Source organism: Ciconia boyciana, chromosome 2 (genome assembly GCF_034638445.1).
Source record: "Ciconia boyciana chromosome 2, ASM3463844v1, whole genome shotgun sequence".
NCBI lineage: Eukaryota > Metazoa > Chordata > Aves > Ciconiiformes > Ciconiidae > Ciconia > Ciconia boyciana.
In genome coordinates this window covers 32,783,720-32,800,283 of record NC_132935.1, presented here as the reverse complement: position 1 = coordinate 32,800,283, position 16,564 = coordinate 32,783,720, and the positions used below count along the sequence as shown (strand labels likewise).

Below are 16,564 nucleotides of genomic sequence, written 5' to 3'. Positions count from 1 at the left end.
GGAGATTCTCTTTAGCCCTCCTTTTGTTCTTAATGTATTTATAGAAATATTTTTATTGTCTTTTATTGCAGTATGGTATCATTCAAATACCACCATTTTGAGCAGCACCTAAAGGCTCTCAAGCCCTCATCAACTTCAGGGGCCTTTCTGAATAGGAAAAAAAAATTCAAAAAGCACAAGGGCATCCATGAGAAAGGCTGAATGACAATTTCATATATATCCACAATTTGAAGATCAAAGGGCTGTCTGATTTTCCTTTAGTAACATCAAGGATTAATTTGGACTAATCTGTTAAGTACAATACTTTCAGCCGCAGTTATATTTTAAGGCATGTTTTCAAATGCTGGCAGCAAATGTGTGTCTGCCTCTGTAGATATGATTTCGGTAGTAGCAGGGATTTGTGTGTGCCAAGATGACTTTTGAAGCACACACCCCCCTCAACATATATACTTTATGCAGTGTGGGCAGTGGCTCGGATATTGCCCCAGGACCCAGGAGAGCTGGCTCTAGTTTGGGCTCTGTCATTGACTTGCCAAGTGACCAGATTCAAGACTATTTTCCTACTTACAAGCTGGGATGACAGAAATTAGAAAGGGTGAATGCAGAACATTGTATAATGGTTAGGCATTGGTATCACCATTTCTAGACCAAGTCCTCCTCAGCCCATGACTGGGACCTATAGGCATTACAAAGTCAGTAAAGGTAACACCGTAAAGGCAAATTACAAGGGTATTTATTGCATCAGCTGATATACACTAGACCTGAGTATGGAAGCAAATAAGTGAGGAAGGAAAAGCTTTGTTTCAAGTAGTTACGCATATTAAGGACATTATGCAAAGGATTTGATAAATGTATCCTTTTCTGGATACATTTCTGGTTTTATTTTTAATTATCTGGATGACATTTTCATTTGTAACAGCTAATGTCTTTAGCATCTGCCTATGGCAATACATGGGCAGCATTTCAGAGCTGTTCTCAATTGCATTTGGATACGTCAGAGAATTTGTAAGAGCTTCATTTCTCTCCACCTGCCAGGAGAGAGTGGAGTCATGGCACTCTTCCAATGCTAAATACATTTCCTGGTACCCAGATTCACTTTGTATAACCCAAAGAGGACTGTCTGTGTTAGGCTGAGATAATGTAGGAGATCAGAAGCAGTCTCTGCAGTACTGAGCATCTCACGTGTGATTTGATAAAGGCTCAATGTTCAGAAGAAATATTTGAACGTAAATATTCTAGAGAAATCTACCAGGTGGGTGATAGAGCAGATTTGCTGGTCCCCAGCCAGTGACCTCAGTTAGAGATTCACTAGGAGGATCTGGGGAGATGCACCACGCTAACAAGGTCTCTCGTTTCAGCTTACAAGGAAAAGATGAAGGAGCTGTCCATGCTCTCTCTGATCTGCTCCTGTTTTTACCCTGAACCTCGCAACATGAACATCTATAAATATGATGGTGAGTGCCTTTCACTGGAAATCATCCTGTGGGTCAGATAATGTGCTAGTGCTGGGAAATGACTCAGTTCACCATCCCAGTGCATAATGTTAGCCAGTGGATGTTTTGCTGATTTAACAATTAATTTGCAGGTTTTGGCTATTACCTTCTATTGATTGTGTATTACCTGTGATGCTGGATATTGTTCCTAATAGCAACTAACTAAACTCTTAAAGCTAGCCCTCGCATACTGAGCTGTACTTTTCCTACTACCCATCTGAGAATTACAGCTCTTCACGGCTGACACAACTCCCAAGGAAACCAAGAAAAGATGAAAGCATGCTTAAAAAATTAATCAGTTTGGGCACTGCTCGCAGGGGGTGTGAAATGGCACAGAACCCCAGTAAGATTCCAAAACTGCTGTAAATTTTTATCTTTATGAGATTAAGATATAATTAAGCTATTACAGCGAAAATGGAATATACTTCTCCTGAAAGCAGTTTTCAGCCCATAATCTGCCATTGCATTTAAAACGCCTAAGGCAAAGATGCTAAATCTTTTGTCTGTGCTTCTGATTATACACTAACGTTTGTGCTGCTTCTCTCCTCAATACCACTGAGGTATTGAAGGGCTTACCATTTCTCACTTTATTGTGCAGACATGGAAGTGAAACAAATCAACAAACGTGCCTCGGGCCAGGCCTTTGAACTGATCCTAAAGCCGCCATCTCCTGTCTCAGAAGCACCACGAACTTTAGCTTCTCCAAAGAAGAAAGAACTCTCTCTTGAGGAGATCCAGAAAAAGCTGGAGGCTGCAGAGGAGAGGAGAAAGGTATATTTCCTTAAAAAAATGCTAGTAATTAGACCTGACTTAGTGTACAGAATAACAGCCAAGTTTCCTGTCCATTGGTATGCTTTCCATTGCCGTCACTGACTAACAGTGGCCTGCACGGACAAAAATTATTAACACATTTAAAGAAACAAATGAGTTTATTTTCTTTCAGCAGCTTGCAAAAAAACCTCACTGGTTTTGATGCTTGGCAAGTATGCATCACAAGATACGGGTAGCTTTGGACGGGAGGCCCAAGTGGGTTCAGATACTCATGCTTACTGTGTGAGTGTAAGCAGTCATTCAGAGCATCTATAATAGTTGCTGAAAACCAGTGCAATTCTTCTGGTGTCTAAGTTTAAGAGATGGATGTGCAATTCAAACAGCTACTGTCTGGGCTACAAGATCTTGACTCCTTGTAGTGCCCATGGAAATTACTCACAAGGTCTGCCTGAGGCAGCTAAAATGTCTTATTTATGCAGTATGGAGGCATGTCAGCCCTGAATAAAGAGTGTTCTGGATCATTCACCACAGACTTGGATGAAGATGCTAGCATAGCACAGCGACTAAGGAGAGGCATTTCTAGCAGACAGGCTCTAGTGCTGGAAGTTGGCCTTATAGGGTTATCTTCAGACTAAGTCTTCCCTTCTTCATGACCTTACCCATAATGGTAAAACCCTGTTTCATAATCATAAGTTTGTCCCATAGGGTTTAGAAGGGTTGTTACACCTTCTTCACAAAGCTTAGTAAAAATGCAGGGTGCATGCAGCAGGAAGTCCACATTAACTGTTTATTTGGCTTTCATCATGACTGATGTGTTGAAGAGGTCTTTTATTTGTTCTCAGTCAGAGCTAGCTCAGATTGCCTTTTTTTTTTTTTTTTTTTTTTTTTTGTGGAAGGTAAAAGGCCAAATTCCACATCAGATAAGTCAGAGGATGACAGGTAAAGCCAATGAGACACTCACCATTGCCAGCCTGAATTGCCAGTCTGAAAATTAGCAGTGTTCTGTACAGGCCCAGTGTTTATGCTGTGTTGCACCATTTCAGGAAAGTCATGGCTGGCTGCAATGGCCACAGAAAACTCAAGATGTGGTAATATGTTGTCCTGGTTAATCCATGTTTCCTTTTGCTATGGCACAAAAGGAGAGCCACAGAAGCCAGAGAAGCCTCAGAAGCCATAGAAAGACTTTCTGTGTCCTTCATCCAGGCAATCAATGTTATTTTGTGGCAAATCTGCCTGCACCAGGTAAATTGGAGTTAGAAACCCCTTCCACCTGCTCATGGAGTCCCTGGTAGAGTATACCTGAAAATGAAACAAGCTTAGGTGTCGCTAAGCCTTTCATTTATCTCCTAAACAATGTGATTTGTTACTAAAGCTGACGTTTACAGAATCGTTTCCAGATATGGACAAAAGTGTATACAGAAGTCCAGGGACAGCAGATATGCCACAGATAGCACATGGAGCAGCCCAACAAAAGCAGCTCCATTCTCCTTTCATTCCTGTCAGACCAGATCAGGGTCGCTTCCAAGAAACCCAGTGGAGTGATTACACTGGTGTATGGTGAGATCTGAGTCCACTGAAGTCAGTAGATCTGGATTACCGGCAGGTCCTTAAAACCTGGCCCTCAGTATTGATTTGCAGTGAAACCTGACTATTCTGGACCTCATTAATTTGAACAATTATTTTAGGTGAACCCTGAAGTGTTGCCACATTTGCCAGTTCTGCTGCCTTGCTAACACAAGACTCTGCGCTTCTAATGCCCACACATTAGCACTGTTGCTTCTTTCAAAGAAATATTTCTGCCAGAGTATTAGTTTCAGTAAAAGGACATGACTGTATGTGAAAGGAATATGCATTTGCACTAGCACCTGCCCAGAAGTATGAGCTTTCACACACCCAAATGATGATGATATGCCCCAAAGACTCGATCTGTGAAGTGCCTCTGTACTGAGTACAAATACGCAAGTAAAGATATGGACACAGAATGAAATGGCAGCAATTAAGAAGCCTGATATTATGCATATACTTAGTGGGAAATAGAAATTGAATGTCCCAGAGATTTCATTTCATTGATTTCATTACTGTTCATTTCTTCCTAAAGAAAAACTCATTATGCAATAAACTGGTAATCAGTGATAGCAATACAGACACCTGCCATTTCTTCCCCTTGGTGCTATATTCATTTTGAATTAACATATAACTGAGTTATTTTAACAGACAAGATCCTCCACATTAGCATTGCAGCAGAAATTGCTGGGAAAAGAACAAAGAACAGAGCAGAAAACTTCATTACCTCACTATTAAAATCCTTGGTGCTCCCACATCTCAACTATTGCCTTCATTTTTGGCCTGAAAAAGAGTATATTGCAGAGAAGGATAAAAAGCAATCAGAGGAACAGAACATCTTCTATAAGAAGATAAATTAAATAGTCCACTTTTCAGCTTGGAAAGAGACAACAGATGGAAGATAAGATAGAAGTCTACAAAGTCATGAATGGTAATGAGAAGATGAATAGGAGCAATTATATTCTGTTTCACGCAATCCAAAGGGGACAAAACACTCAATGAAATCATCAGACAGCAATTTCAAAATAGAGGGGGAATCACCTTTTCATGTAGTGTTTAATCAAGCTGTATTTGTTATCACAGACTATTTAGAGATTATTAAAATATTATTTATTTCAAAAAAATAATAGCAAAATTAATAGAGCACTACCTTGTAGGAAATTATTATATGAATGCAGCCTCTGGCTCAGAAAATATGTAACTTGGTGACTGCTGAAAGCTAGGGAGATATAGAGATAGATAGAGAGATAGATCTCAAGGAAAGGACCAGGCAGATTTGCCCAACTTCATCTACACTTTCCCTAAGCATCTTCCACTTTCTGCTGCTAGGCAAACCAGACAGACTTTCTGATATGCAGCATGGCGTTTGTTCTCACACTTTTCAATCTATGTACAACAGCTGTCAGGCATGACCATTTTAGATCGTGTCCTTCCAGCACAGTTCTAATTAAAATCAAGTATAACTAATGGATGAGAATTGCCTTTTTGGAAAAAATACTAATTGATTTCACACTGTTTAGGAATTAGGTTCTGCTCTGTTAATTAGGCAGTGTTCATTAATAAATTTTCAAACTCATGAGAACATCTACAGCAATACATGTACTTCAGCAGTCTCCTGCTTATGCTGTTTCCTGTTTATCATTGTTGTCTATTCCCTTATAAGCTTTTACAGGGCTCTTTCTTTTTCTCACCCTTTTTCTCTACCTCACTTGACAGTCACTGTGGCCTCATACTCTCAGACCAAACCGAGAGTTTCACCTGAGGCATTTTTTCCTTTTGCACCACACAGTGAGACCCATTTGGGCTAGTTACAGATTTGTCCTTTCCATTTATAGAATACTCTTTACAGCATGTCGTTATTATCCCATTATTTTTTTGGCATATGTGTGCTATATTTTCCCACCTTGGTGGATAATCAGAAAGATCTTTTCATCTTTCCCACTTAAGAAATTAGAGCACAGTGACATTGTAAGCAGCAGAAGTTTATTTCTTACAGAACCTTTAACATTTATCAATTTTTATCCGTCGGCCTTGAACGTTCAGCTATTATTACACTTGATGTATAGACTTCAAGAGCCATATGTTGAATTAATTATATATCTTTATTGCCCATGTTCAACTTACTAGCATAAAAATGAAACACTAAAGGGACGCACATTTCTACTAGATTTTGGATTATGGGAGAGAAATCGTATGTAATTAAATCCTCTTAATGGCTTTGTATTGGGATGAAATTGAATCAGGCTCATCCCTAGTGCTTAGTGCCACAAAGAATGCAGAACAGTCATAATTTTTAACTTTCATGCTGTTGGATATAGACTTATAGCTACATGAGTTTTTAATACCATTACTATGAAGTGCTGCAAGATAAGCCCCCTGTGCAGCCTAGCCTGGGCAAGGCTTTCTGTGCTCCCTGAGGCAGGCAGGCAGCCCAGGGCATCTCTGCCAGCATCATGGCCACACTCTGCATCGGGCTTCAGCGCCCAACTCGCTGCCCCTTTGAGCAAGCCCCACAGCCTGCCCAGAGGCACTTCTTAATACTCTTGATCCATCTCTCCTTTGGCACTGGAAAAGCCACTTGTGCTTTACCACACGGTACAGCAGGCTGTTGCGGGAAAAGGCTTCACCAAGGCGGGGAAGGCAGCGGAGCTGGGGGACAAATGCTCCCTCCTAGAAATTGTGTGGGACCTACAAAACTGTTGTCCCTCTCCAGGCAAGAAGAGAGGCAGAGAAGGGATCAGCACCTTTCCTGGCAAAAGTGGAGCTTTTTTTGTTCTTCCAACTCATTGCTATTCCCCTCCTTGGTTTCCTATAATTTGTAAGCAAGCAGGCTGGGAGGGAGGACAGGCACTGCCCAAGACATTTGCCTCACGTCTTGCCCATCTACTGATCTCCCTTTCTGTTACTGCTGGCCCTCAGCTGTGCTTGTGTGGAGAGGGAATACAGCATGAAATGCTTTTCTATGTAAAGGTCCCAGAAAGACATGTGGAATCAGCACCAGAACCAGGTGTTTCTGCCCCATTTTGATTTACACCATAACGTTTCCATACATGGTGCTTCACCCCTAATGTTTACAAAAGATAGCCAAAACTGCAAGCCACTCCTCAGCTCCTCATCCAAAAAGCGTAAGCCTATGGGATATGTGCCCATAGGAAGATGTTTGCTACCAGCTAGGAGAGGGTTTGGTGTGAGGCACAAAGCTCTGTCTCAGGGCACGTGGAGTCATGAGCAGAGACAGCAAACATCCCAATGCTGGCAAAGCTTCTCCGCACAGTCTGCCATGGGCTTTGCTGCTAATGAACAATTGCAAGACAAACTGATCTTTATTAACTTTAAAATGCCAGGCCTCAAACTGCAGCAGATAAAGAAATGCCTCATGAGCAGGTAGGGGAGCATCAGGCAGAGGGCTCAGGTGGGACCTCTTGCATCGCTCCAACATGCCTTGTTCACCCCCATGGGTCACCACCCTGAGAACAGCAATTTTGTGCCAGTTGAGGAAGAGAAAGTGAGGGGATTTTTGTTTCACATTGTGGATGGGCTCTTTCTTTTTTTTTTTTTAACTCTTCATGTTCTTTGTAGCCCTGACCCAAAGCTCCACTGGCAGGCAGGACAAAAAAAAAATTCTCATCCAAATTCAAGCAAAATTTTGTACCATCTGATTTCAGTAGAAGCAAGACTTCACCTATGTTTACAGCTCAGATGTCTCTGGCTCTCCTGATGTATGGCCATTTCAGTCGTCTGCTCTGTGACCCCATGGAGCAGGAGCATCCTCCTCTTTTTTGTGTCTCTTTAGACTGTCATTGCTTTGAGAGAGGAACTGCCTCTCCCTGTGTATTTGCCCACTGCCTGGAACAATGAGTCCTCACAACAGCCTGAATAGCTGCTAATGTAATACAAATAATAGTACTCCCAGTGAGGAATAGGATGTAACCATACAGAGATTTGAAGAAGCCAGTGCCATGAGTGAGGTCTAACTTGAGTCCATTCCCTTGCTTTTATGTGGAAAAATCCCAGCCTCAATTCCTTCCCCTGAAAACACCAGTATTTCAACTCACCATTTATTTCTGATTCATACCTAGGCTTCACCTTGGCATTTACATTGCAGTAGGAGCCTTTAATCCTGTCTTCACATTATGTTCCATTAATAGTATCTCTTAAATACACAGTACACTGAAGAATATCAAGGTTAATGCAGCTTCTGCTGAACAATTTCATTTTTAAAAGTCCAGCCAGTGAATGAATGTGTTATGAAAGTGGAGTTCTCATGACTGGTAGCGTGCCTCATACATCCTAGTACCTAAGAATCCTAGTAACTAAGGTGAATGCATTCAAGCTGAAATTCACAGTTTAAAAGCAGTTGTCTGAGCCCATTCCTTGCTTAAAAGTAATCCTTTAATTTTATCTCTGCATAAATTACTTCAATATTTGGATGTACATGTCAAAGAAAAATAGATAAATGCGAGAAAATAAAGCACCTGTTACTCAGATAAGTAGAATTTTCTTCCTGTGAGTAATAATTAAAAAATATATGTATCTTCAAAGCCAATTTCCATAAATAACTTTGCTCATGAAGTGAGTGTTTAGTTGTCTGCATCTATCTCTGGCCAGCTAAGTATGAGATGTGGACTTCCTTTTGAAGCACTCATCTCTGAAAACTGGGGGTGCGCGTGAACCTTTACAAATATGACATGAATATCATAGGAGTTTGCCTGCATTAGCCATCTTTTTAGCACAGCAATACATTTCTAGGAGCAAAGGTATCTGTACCAGGAATGTTTTTCAACATTTTTACTCCTCCACATCTAGCATTAGATGCTGCAGCTGTAGCTGCATTGGTTATGCCTTGTTATATTTAAGAAGTCTTCTGCATATTCCCCCTTGAGTATTGCTTTTTCCTTTCTCCACCATTTAATACTTTTCTCTCCTTATTAATCTTCTTTATCTTTCAGACCATTTTCAGCCTTTTTTACTCATTGTCTCACAATAGCTGTACAATAAGTACTTATCGTAAGCCCATACACAAGTGTGTTAGAACGTGGACTATCACGGATTTGAAAATATCCTTTCCAGCACTTCAAACAACACAATGTTGAAAATAAACTTGGAATAAAAACTTCCTACATATGTTGGAATCCTGTATCAAGACCGTGGGAGTCCAAACGCAGCAGTTAAAAGCCAACACAAACAACAAAGGGAGTCTATTGATCCCAACCCCACTAGGTATCTGGGGTCATTCATTTAGCCATTTCTGGATGTGTAGTAGACTTTGAACAGACAGGGCGGACAAGTTCTTTTGCCAAATGTGTTGGAAACAGAAAATCGTTTGACAATCCAGTACAAAAACATACCAACTGCCTTCTAAAACTGTCGTAAGAGGACTTTAAAAATGGTCTGAGCACCAGGGAAACAGGCAGATGCACAACTGGGGTACAATGGCATTAGAAGAGGGACGTCAGTCTAAATGAGACTACCCTGTGGATGTTTTGTGGTGGGGAGGTATTTTGAACCTTGAACATTTTGAGTGAGGAAAAGGAATGCTGTTTAAAGGCATAGCATAAAGGAAAATCGCACTAGGGGTGTGCAGGCAGTTCCTGAGGCTTGGTTTATTTTTCATTCAGACTCTCACTGGTTCCAACACAATTTGCATCCAGTAATACTGAATTAGAGTATAAGGCTTTTCTTCCTTGTCATGCATTAGTGGACAAATTACTTTTGAATGTGTTGTCTGACAGCGTAGCCTCCAGAACTATGTGTACTTTGATATGGAACTCTCATTTTTCACTGTTCTCCTGGATTTATGATAATAAGTAGTTCCAGAAGGCAATGGGTTTGAATGGAAGAAAACAAATCCTGAAATATGGGCAAGTGCCCCAGAGTCTCAAAGGCGTTTTGCTATCTCCTGTTGAAAGCCAATGTTCATTTCAAAAATGCTGCTTATAAGCACAGTCCAAATCTTACTTTTTATTATAGCATCTCCATGGGCCCTGGATATGTCCTTGGAAATGTCTGTTTACCAAATCTGAAAATGCTTGATTTTATAACCCATTATATGTACATATTTAAACACCATGAAATGTTAGCCTTCCAAATTAACAAGTGACTTCTTGAACGTTTCATGGGGCAGGACATTACAATTAGTATCATAGTATCTTTTCCATTCAAATTCCCAACAGGAAGGGAAATAGATTCTTAGATTATCAAAGTTACTTTTAGATCACTTAAGCAAAGGATTCACAAAATTCATATCAGCAACCAAAATTTAATGACAATAACTTTTCCAAAAGTAGATGAAAGGTTGACATTGAATAGTAAATTAAACAGAAAATGCAGAATAACTTCACAAACACTGGTCAAACTGAATCACTCAAGCTGGTCCCAAAATGGTAAAACAAGATGCAGATGTTCAGTTATTTCAGTTTTACATTGTACAAAATCTTTCAAAATAACTTTTTTACATTTTGAAATAGTCTACAGTTAAAGAAATGTTAAATGCTAAGTATGTGAAATCAAATATTTTGCTTCAAAATACCTTTTTCTAATATGATTATTAAAATGATTAATGTTTTTGTTAAACTGATGGGGCTTTTATGATTTTTCAATTAGTCTACAAGTTTCCTTCTTTGCCCAGCTCTCTTTCCCTTTGGCTCATTCTCCTTCCATTCTCCACCAGTGAAACTCCCTCTGCTTTTTGCCTGTCTGAGGACTTTTTGTTCCCATTTGCAACACCTTTGGGCCTACACAACAGTTATTTTCTCTGAATCAAAGATCTGAAAAATGCTTGCTCTATTACCTGTTCAGCATATGCTGTAATGGAGGTAAGAGCAAGGAGGAGCCTTTGTAAGGTACCAGCCATTTCAGGAGACCGTGCCCATCAGCAAGTGCTCTGGGGAGCACAGTTTGAGAAATGACCCCTTAACTGCAACCAGGCCAGAGGTGAAAGCAAATGCATTAAGTGGCCAAGATGGATCAAAGTAGCTTTTTCCTCTAATCTCAAGCAAGCCATTACAGCCTTGCAAAGCCAGGTATGTTTTACTCCAGTGTCTTGCTGCAAGATGTTCTGCCTGGCTTTTGCAGCCTTTTCTAGAATCTGCTTCATTTGCCTCGTCAGTGCATTTGGCTTTATGTGTATCTTACCTTTATTAAAACACTTGTTTTCTCCTCCTAGTTGGATCTCGCTAATGTAAAAGAATTGCAGCCTTTTTTACTCTGTTTAAAGCCACATTATAGAATTTAATAGGATTCGTTATCACTAATTGTAGTTATTGGTTAAAGCCCTTAATTTAGGCCTTAAACTAATTCATTTTTACAGATAACAATGGCAACAGTGCATTGTGATCTGCACTGAAATACACACTTAGCTTCCCAGCACCATATTTCATTCCCTGATTTCTGTTTGCTTCTCATGCTCCCTCTAATTTATTTTATCCAAAAGCATATGATATTGTTTATCATTTCCAAATAACCCCTCTGAAACATATTGTCTTTTCGACTAGACTTGCCTGGAGGATGGGCCCAATGCTGCAAGTTCTTTGGCTTCTCTCCTAGGATTAGTGAATTCATGTTAGTGATTTGATTTAAAATAAATAACCAAGCTTATGCTTCTAAGCAATGAGTTTACAAAGACAAATAACACAGTATTGCACGTAGGCTGCATCCATTTAATTCCTACCTACAGTTTTCATCTTCCGTGCAAAATTTGAATTTTTAACTAAAAATAGCTTTTTTGTTGTTTTCTATAGAATAAAACCCTTTGTCCCTTCCTAATCAGTGAGATTAAGCCAAACATAAATATCATGGGAAAAAAACATTGTCTGAATTGATTCTGTCTGTCTTTCACAACAGTAAACTTCAAAGCCTGTTATTAACTATTGAAGCACATTAAAGGATAGTCCTACCTAGGTGAAAAATGCACCTCTTCTGTGTTGGCAACCTCCTTTTTAACCCTGTACATACCTTCAGTCCCCAATCCCATACCTCTACAAATAAAATGCTCATAGCTAATAGACTGCAGCTGTCAGAGGTTGAGCAACCACTGCAGTAACCTAAACAACCCAGGGCAATCACACATGACAGCATTTCTTGTTAACAGAAGTGCTTCAGACACTTCTCTGCTGCTGCCTCAGGCACATACGTCACATTTAGCCAGTCCCTCTAAGCCCCTGCTATTGAAGGTAATCTGGTTTATACACAGAAGTGAGCTTTCCAAACAACGCGTGTAACAACAAAGCAACAAACTTTACGCAGTTTCTAAACTCAGTGAACTGTTGCCCTGTGGGGTTTTTTTTGCTCCACATGAGTATTTCATTTCAGCCACATGTCTCTCTGTTTCCAGTCCCAGGAGGCCCAGGTGCTGAAACATCTGGCAGAGAAGAGAGAACATGAGCGAGAAGTGCTTCAAAAGGCTTTGGAGGAGAACAATAACTTCAGCAAAATGGCAGAAGAAAAGCTGATACTGAAAATGGAACAGATCAAAGAAAACCGTGAAGCTAATTTAGCTGCTCTTATTGAACGTCTCCAAGAAAAGGTAACCACACCATCACTCCTCACCTTAGACTAGAGAGGAAAATCTAATCAATATTTTGAAGAGATGTTGTGGGTAGCTCCTGTCTCAGTTCCTACACTTGAGCAATTTTTAAGTCAGAGCTCCTGATGCCTATCTAAACCACCACTCACTTTTGAAAAAGACTAAACATCTATAACAGCACAATCACAGAATGGTTGAGGTTGGAAGAGGGCCCTGGAGGTCATCTCTGGAGGTCCAACACCCCTGCTCAAGCAGGGCCACCCACAGCAGGCTGCCCAGGACCATGTCCAGATGGCTTTTCAATATCTCCAGGGATGGAGACTCCACAACATCCCTGGGCAACCTGTGCCAGTGCTCAGTCACCCTCACACTGAAAAAGTGTTTCCTGGTGTTCAGAGGGAATCTCTTGTGTTTCAGTGTGTGCCCATTGCCTCTGGTCCTGACACTGGGCACCACTGAAAAGAGCCTGGCTCCGTCCTCTTTGTACCCGCCTTCAGGTATTTATATGAGATCCCCCCTGAGCCTTCTCTTCTCCAGGCTGAACAGTCTCAGCTCTCTCAGCCTTTCCTCATAGGAGAGACTGAGAGATGCTCCAGTTCCTTAATCTTCATGGCCCTTTGCTGGACTGTCTCCAGAGAAAGGTTGATTTTCTACCTTTTAAGAAGTGCTGTGAACAAATGAAAGGTCACGTGTTTAGATTTCGACTTTTAAGAAAAGTCATTGATGAAATCAAAGAGTTGTCATGTGTCTGTAGTTCTTGGTTTCTCAGAGGAGAAAGACAAGAAAATACAGGAAAAAAATCTTTCCTGTACATCAAAAGGGGCTTGTTCTTCCATAAGTCTTGCAACTAAAAGAGAGTAAATTTTCTTTTGGAGATCTTTGATACAGTCAGAGGAAACAGGTAAATCACAAACCCCACCATGCAGGACCAAGTGTGCCCTTCTCCAAAACAACCCTTCCACACAAGGGAGGGAAACATGCAAATAAAATTTAGAAGTGTTAAGAAAAAATTAATCAGTCCTGCATGAGTGATCACTTGTTTCTCTCAGTGATGAACTTTCTAATATGTTAGTAAATTGACTAACAAAGAAAATAGCTCTCAGTGGTTTTCAATGAGATCTTCTCCATAAGCACCTCTGTTTCTTTGTTGGAGACAAAAGTCTCGGAGAGCAGGAAAAAAATAACAGAAACCAAAGGATGATGTTACAAGTGACTATGCAAATGGGCTTAAGAACCATACCCAGATTACTTGACGTTTTTGCATTAGATTAATTTGCAGCCACATATCCCAAAGCTTATGAGAACAAAGGGAAAAACCTTGAGGCCCAAAAGGAAATGGGAAGGACAGCTGAAACATCTTTCTGTCCTAGGTTAATGTTAACAGACTGTTAAGTCCCATTTCCACAGCAATATGACGGCATATATGCATTAAATCCAAAGAAGGCTTCTGAACAAAGATGGCAATAACTCATTTGGCAACGTTTGTACAGACCAGTAATTAAAAATTGCATGACTATACAGTTTTGCCAACACAAAATGGAACTGTGAATGTGCAGGAAAAGAAGTAGTGAGATATCTGGGTCCAAATCTTCAAAAGTTACACAGAACTGTGGACACCCCAAGGTTTTGGTGGCTAGAAGTTCCTACAATCAAAGATAACTTCTGTATACTGTAGTAAACAGGAGCAAGGAACAAGTGCCATGTAAAATCTAGCATTCAGAATTATGGATCTTATAAGAAATTGTGATTTACAGAGTCAGCTGATGCAATAAGCTGTCTTGGCCTGTGATCCATAGTCCAACTCAGACAATAAAAAGATAACTGTTGACTTCAGTGAATTTTGGACCATAAAAGACCCTCTAATGCATTGAAATAGCTAGGAGTGCCTTAATCTGAAGTCAGCTAGGGATGGATGTTTGCTTCTGTAGTCACCTTGTGCTTGTCATTTGCTTGTCTGGGGTTTTTTTTCACTGATCAGACACAAGAGGTAAAAGTCTGATAGTTTGACAGCTGGAAGGAGAGAGACATAAACCAAAAACCCTTAATCCCACAAGCTGCCAAAAGTAATAGTTTTATAAACACCACAAGTAGAACATTCCTAAATTCATTTGACAGCTGTTGTTCCTGACCACAGGCCCATTTCCACAGAAGTATCTGAATATACAGTGGCTAAAATAAGTCTAAATTACTTATGACTGCTTTTGTAAAAGGGAAGACAGCATGGCTGGAAGTGGACAGAAAGGCCTAGCATTGACTTTTGGTAACCACGTCCCTTCTCCATCACAGCCCGAGAAAGAATGGAGAGGACAGCTAGCTTCATCGTTGTGTCTAAGGGGATGTTTGAGATGTTCAGATTGACCTGTCTTGGTGGAACTAAATTCTTGGACCTTTATCTATGGTTCCTAAATGCTACAGATAACACAGTAACTAACACTTCTTCAGCATACGGTGTGCAAGCAATTAATTCAGGCCCACTAATCCTTCCCTATATTTAGTTTAAGATCTAGGAATTCAAAGAGCAAATGTGAGCACGTGGCACATTTTATGCTGCAAGCAGCACCTCTCTATGTGGGCCTTTAAAATGAAACTCTGTGAGGTGCTGAGGATTATAAGGCCATATCAGATAAAAGACTAAGCTCCAAAGCATAAGCAGAATGTAAGCATCAAACATGCCTCAGGCTGGTCTGGTAGAGGACATCTCTCCTGAGCTGCATCCTTTAAAGGTGGTTGTGCTGTGAAACAAGTTTTGCACAAGCATCGAATGCACAACCTAAAGAGGTTGTCATCAGGACGCTCCCTGGGCAGGCAGAATGAGAAAGAGGTTTGATTTTTCCCCTCTTGATGTTTTCCAGGAGAGGCATGCTGCAGAGGTCCGTAGAAACAAGGAGCTCCAGGTGGAACTGTCTGGCTGAAAACAGCAATGGTGGATGTGACCCATCCCCACCATTAGTAAACTTCCCCTGCCTATATTATTATGGATCACGCGATATCAGTATGGGAAATGTATGACATGGTTTAAAAAAAAAAAATCAAGAACTCAATAAAAAACTTTAAAAAAGAAACAAAAATAAAAACAAAAACAATGCGGTCTCTTTGCAGAATGATTTGCTTGATGTTTAAAAAACTTGGATCTTATTTTGTAAATACTTACATTTTTGTTAAAAAATACAAGTATTGCATTATGCAAGTTATTTCATAATCTTACATGTCCTGTAACAGGCTTCTGATGTTGTCTATTTCCACTCAGTTAAATTTGCTGGGTCTGTTCATTTGAAGCACCTGACGTCTAATTCCATTCCCTGCGACTTTCATTCCAACCCACCACGAGGTCAGTAGTAGTTCTATGGTGCTAGAGACCAGTCATTGCCTAATAACCTAGACTGCTTTGCCATCAATAAGCTTTGTTGGAACAGTGACTACATCACAGGTATCGTGACTTCACCTTCAGCTGTCCGAGACAAAAGGCTCTTAAAATGTAGTTTCTTCAAATGCAACTTACGCTACAGGCCTCTGTAGTGTGCTATATAATTGAGGTTAAATCAGCACGTGCAGTACTTGTTGCTTCTGCTTTTCGAGGTGAGAGGCAACAAATACAGTTGTGCAACAGAATGAAAGCAAGTGGGAGCAGTTTGAGGCAAATTTAAGAGGCGCATTGTACCCATCAAGCTATGACAAATTCTGGATGATGCCAAACAGCCATACAAGTGCTAATTGTAAAGTGAGCTTAATTCACCACTTGAAAATTTATTGATGGAGCAACTAAAAGCATCAAGTGGCTTTATCTGTAGGTGCCATGATCTAGGATACTTATCTGATGCTACCACATTACATGTGTAATAGTACAAGAGGCTACCAAATATTTCACCTGGAACCCATGAGCCAGTTGTTACCTTTTTTTTGACACTGCTGACTTCCATTCGTCATGACCTTTACTCTTCAGTGTTAGCCAACCCTACCTAGTGACAGACATCTAGGGCTAAGAGGGCTGAAGCAGGAGGAATGACTAGACAGGGTGCTTGTGCCAAGTACAGTATCACCAAACCTAACACATCGTCCCCAAAATAGCTGCAGTTTTGAAGTTGTCCCTACGCCCCTGGAGGTTGCTGCCTGCATATTCTACTCTTCATTAGTGCTATTTTCCTGTATGTCATTGTGAGCAAGCTGTGATTAATAAAGAATTGGGGTTCTGTGAACTGAAAAAGGGCTTGTCTCT

At 40.4% G+C, this 16,564-nt stretch overlaps 1 protein-coding gene across 2 annotated transcripts; it reads left to right on the top strand.

Annotated features, from left to right (window-relative positions):
- The first annotated feature begins 1,342 nt into the window (after positions 1-1,342).
- STMN2 (stathmin 2) lies at positions 1,343-15,342 on the top strand. Of its 2 annotated transcripts, none has more exons than XM_072851221.1 (4): positions 1,343-1,454; positions 2,092-2,264; positions 12,160-12,351; positions 15,204-15,342. In XM_072851221.1, the coding sequence occupies exons 1-4, from the start codon at positions 1,373-1,375 to the stop codon at positions 15,261-15,263; spliced, it is 507 nt and encodes a 168-aa protein (XP_072707322.1). In that variant the 5' UTR covers positions 1,343-1,372; the 3' UTR covers positions 15,264-15,342. The 2 variants fall into 2 exon arrangements, with proteins under 2 accessions (XP_072707322.1, XP_072707321.1); XM_072851220.1 differs by having other exon boundaries at positions 1,355-1,458; positions 2,063-2,264.
- The last annotated feature ends 1,222 nt before the right edge of the window (positions 15,343-16,564 follow it).

What these genes read in the sequence shown, in the direction of transcription:
- STMN2 (XM_072851220.1), top strand. Translation starts at nt 1,373, where the DNA reads ATGAAGGAGCTGTCCATGCTCTCTCTGATCTGCTCCTGTTTTTACCCT. An exon ending in CTGCAGAGGAGAGGAGAAAG is followed by an intron (nt 2,265 to 12,159) that starts GTATATTTCCTT and finishes CTCTGTTTCCAG; the next exon opens with TCCCAGGAGGCCCAGGTGCT. An exon ending in TTGAACGTCTCCAAGAAAAG is followed by an intron (nt 12,352 to 15,203) that starts GTAACCACACCA and finishes GATGTTTTCCAG; the next exon opens with GAGAGGCATGCTGCAGAGGT.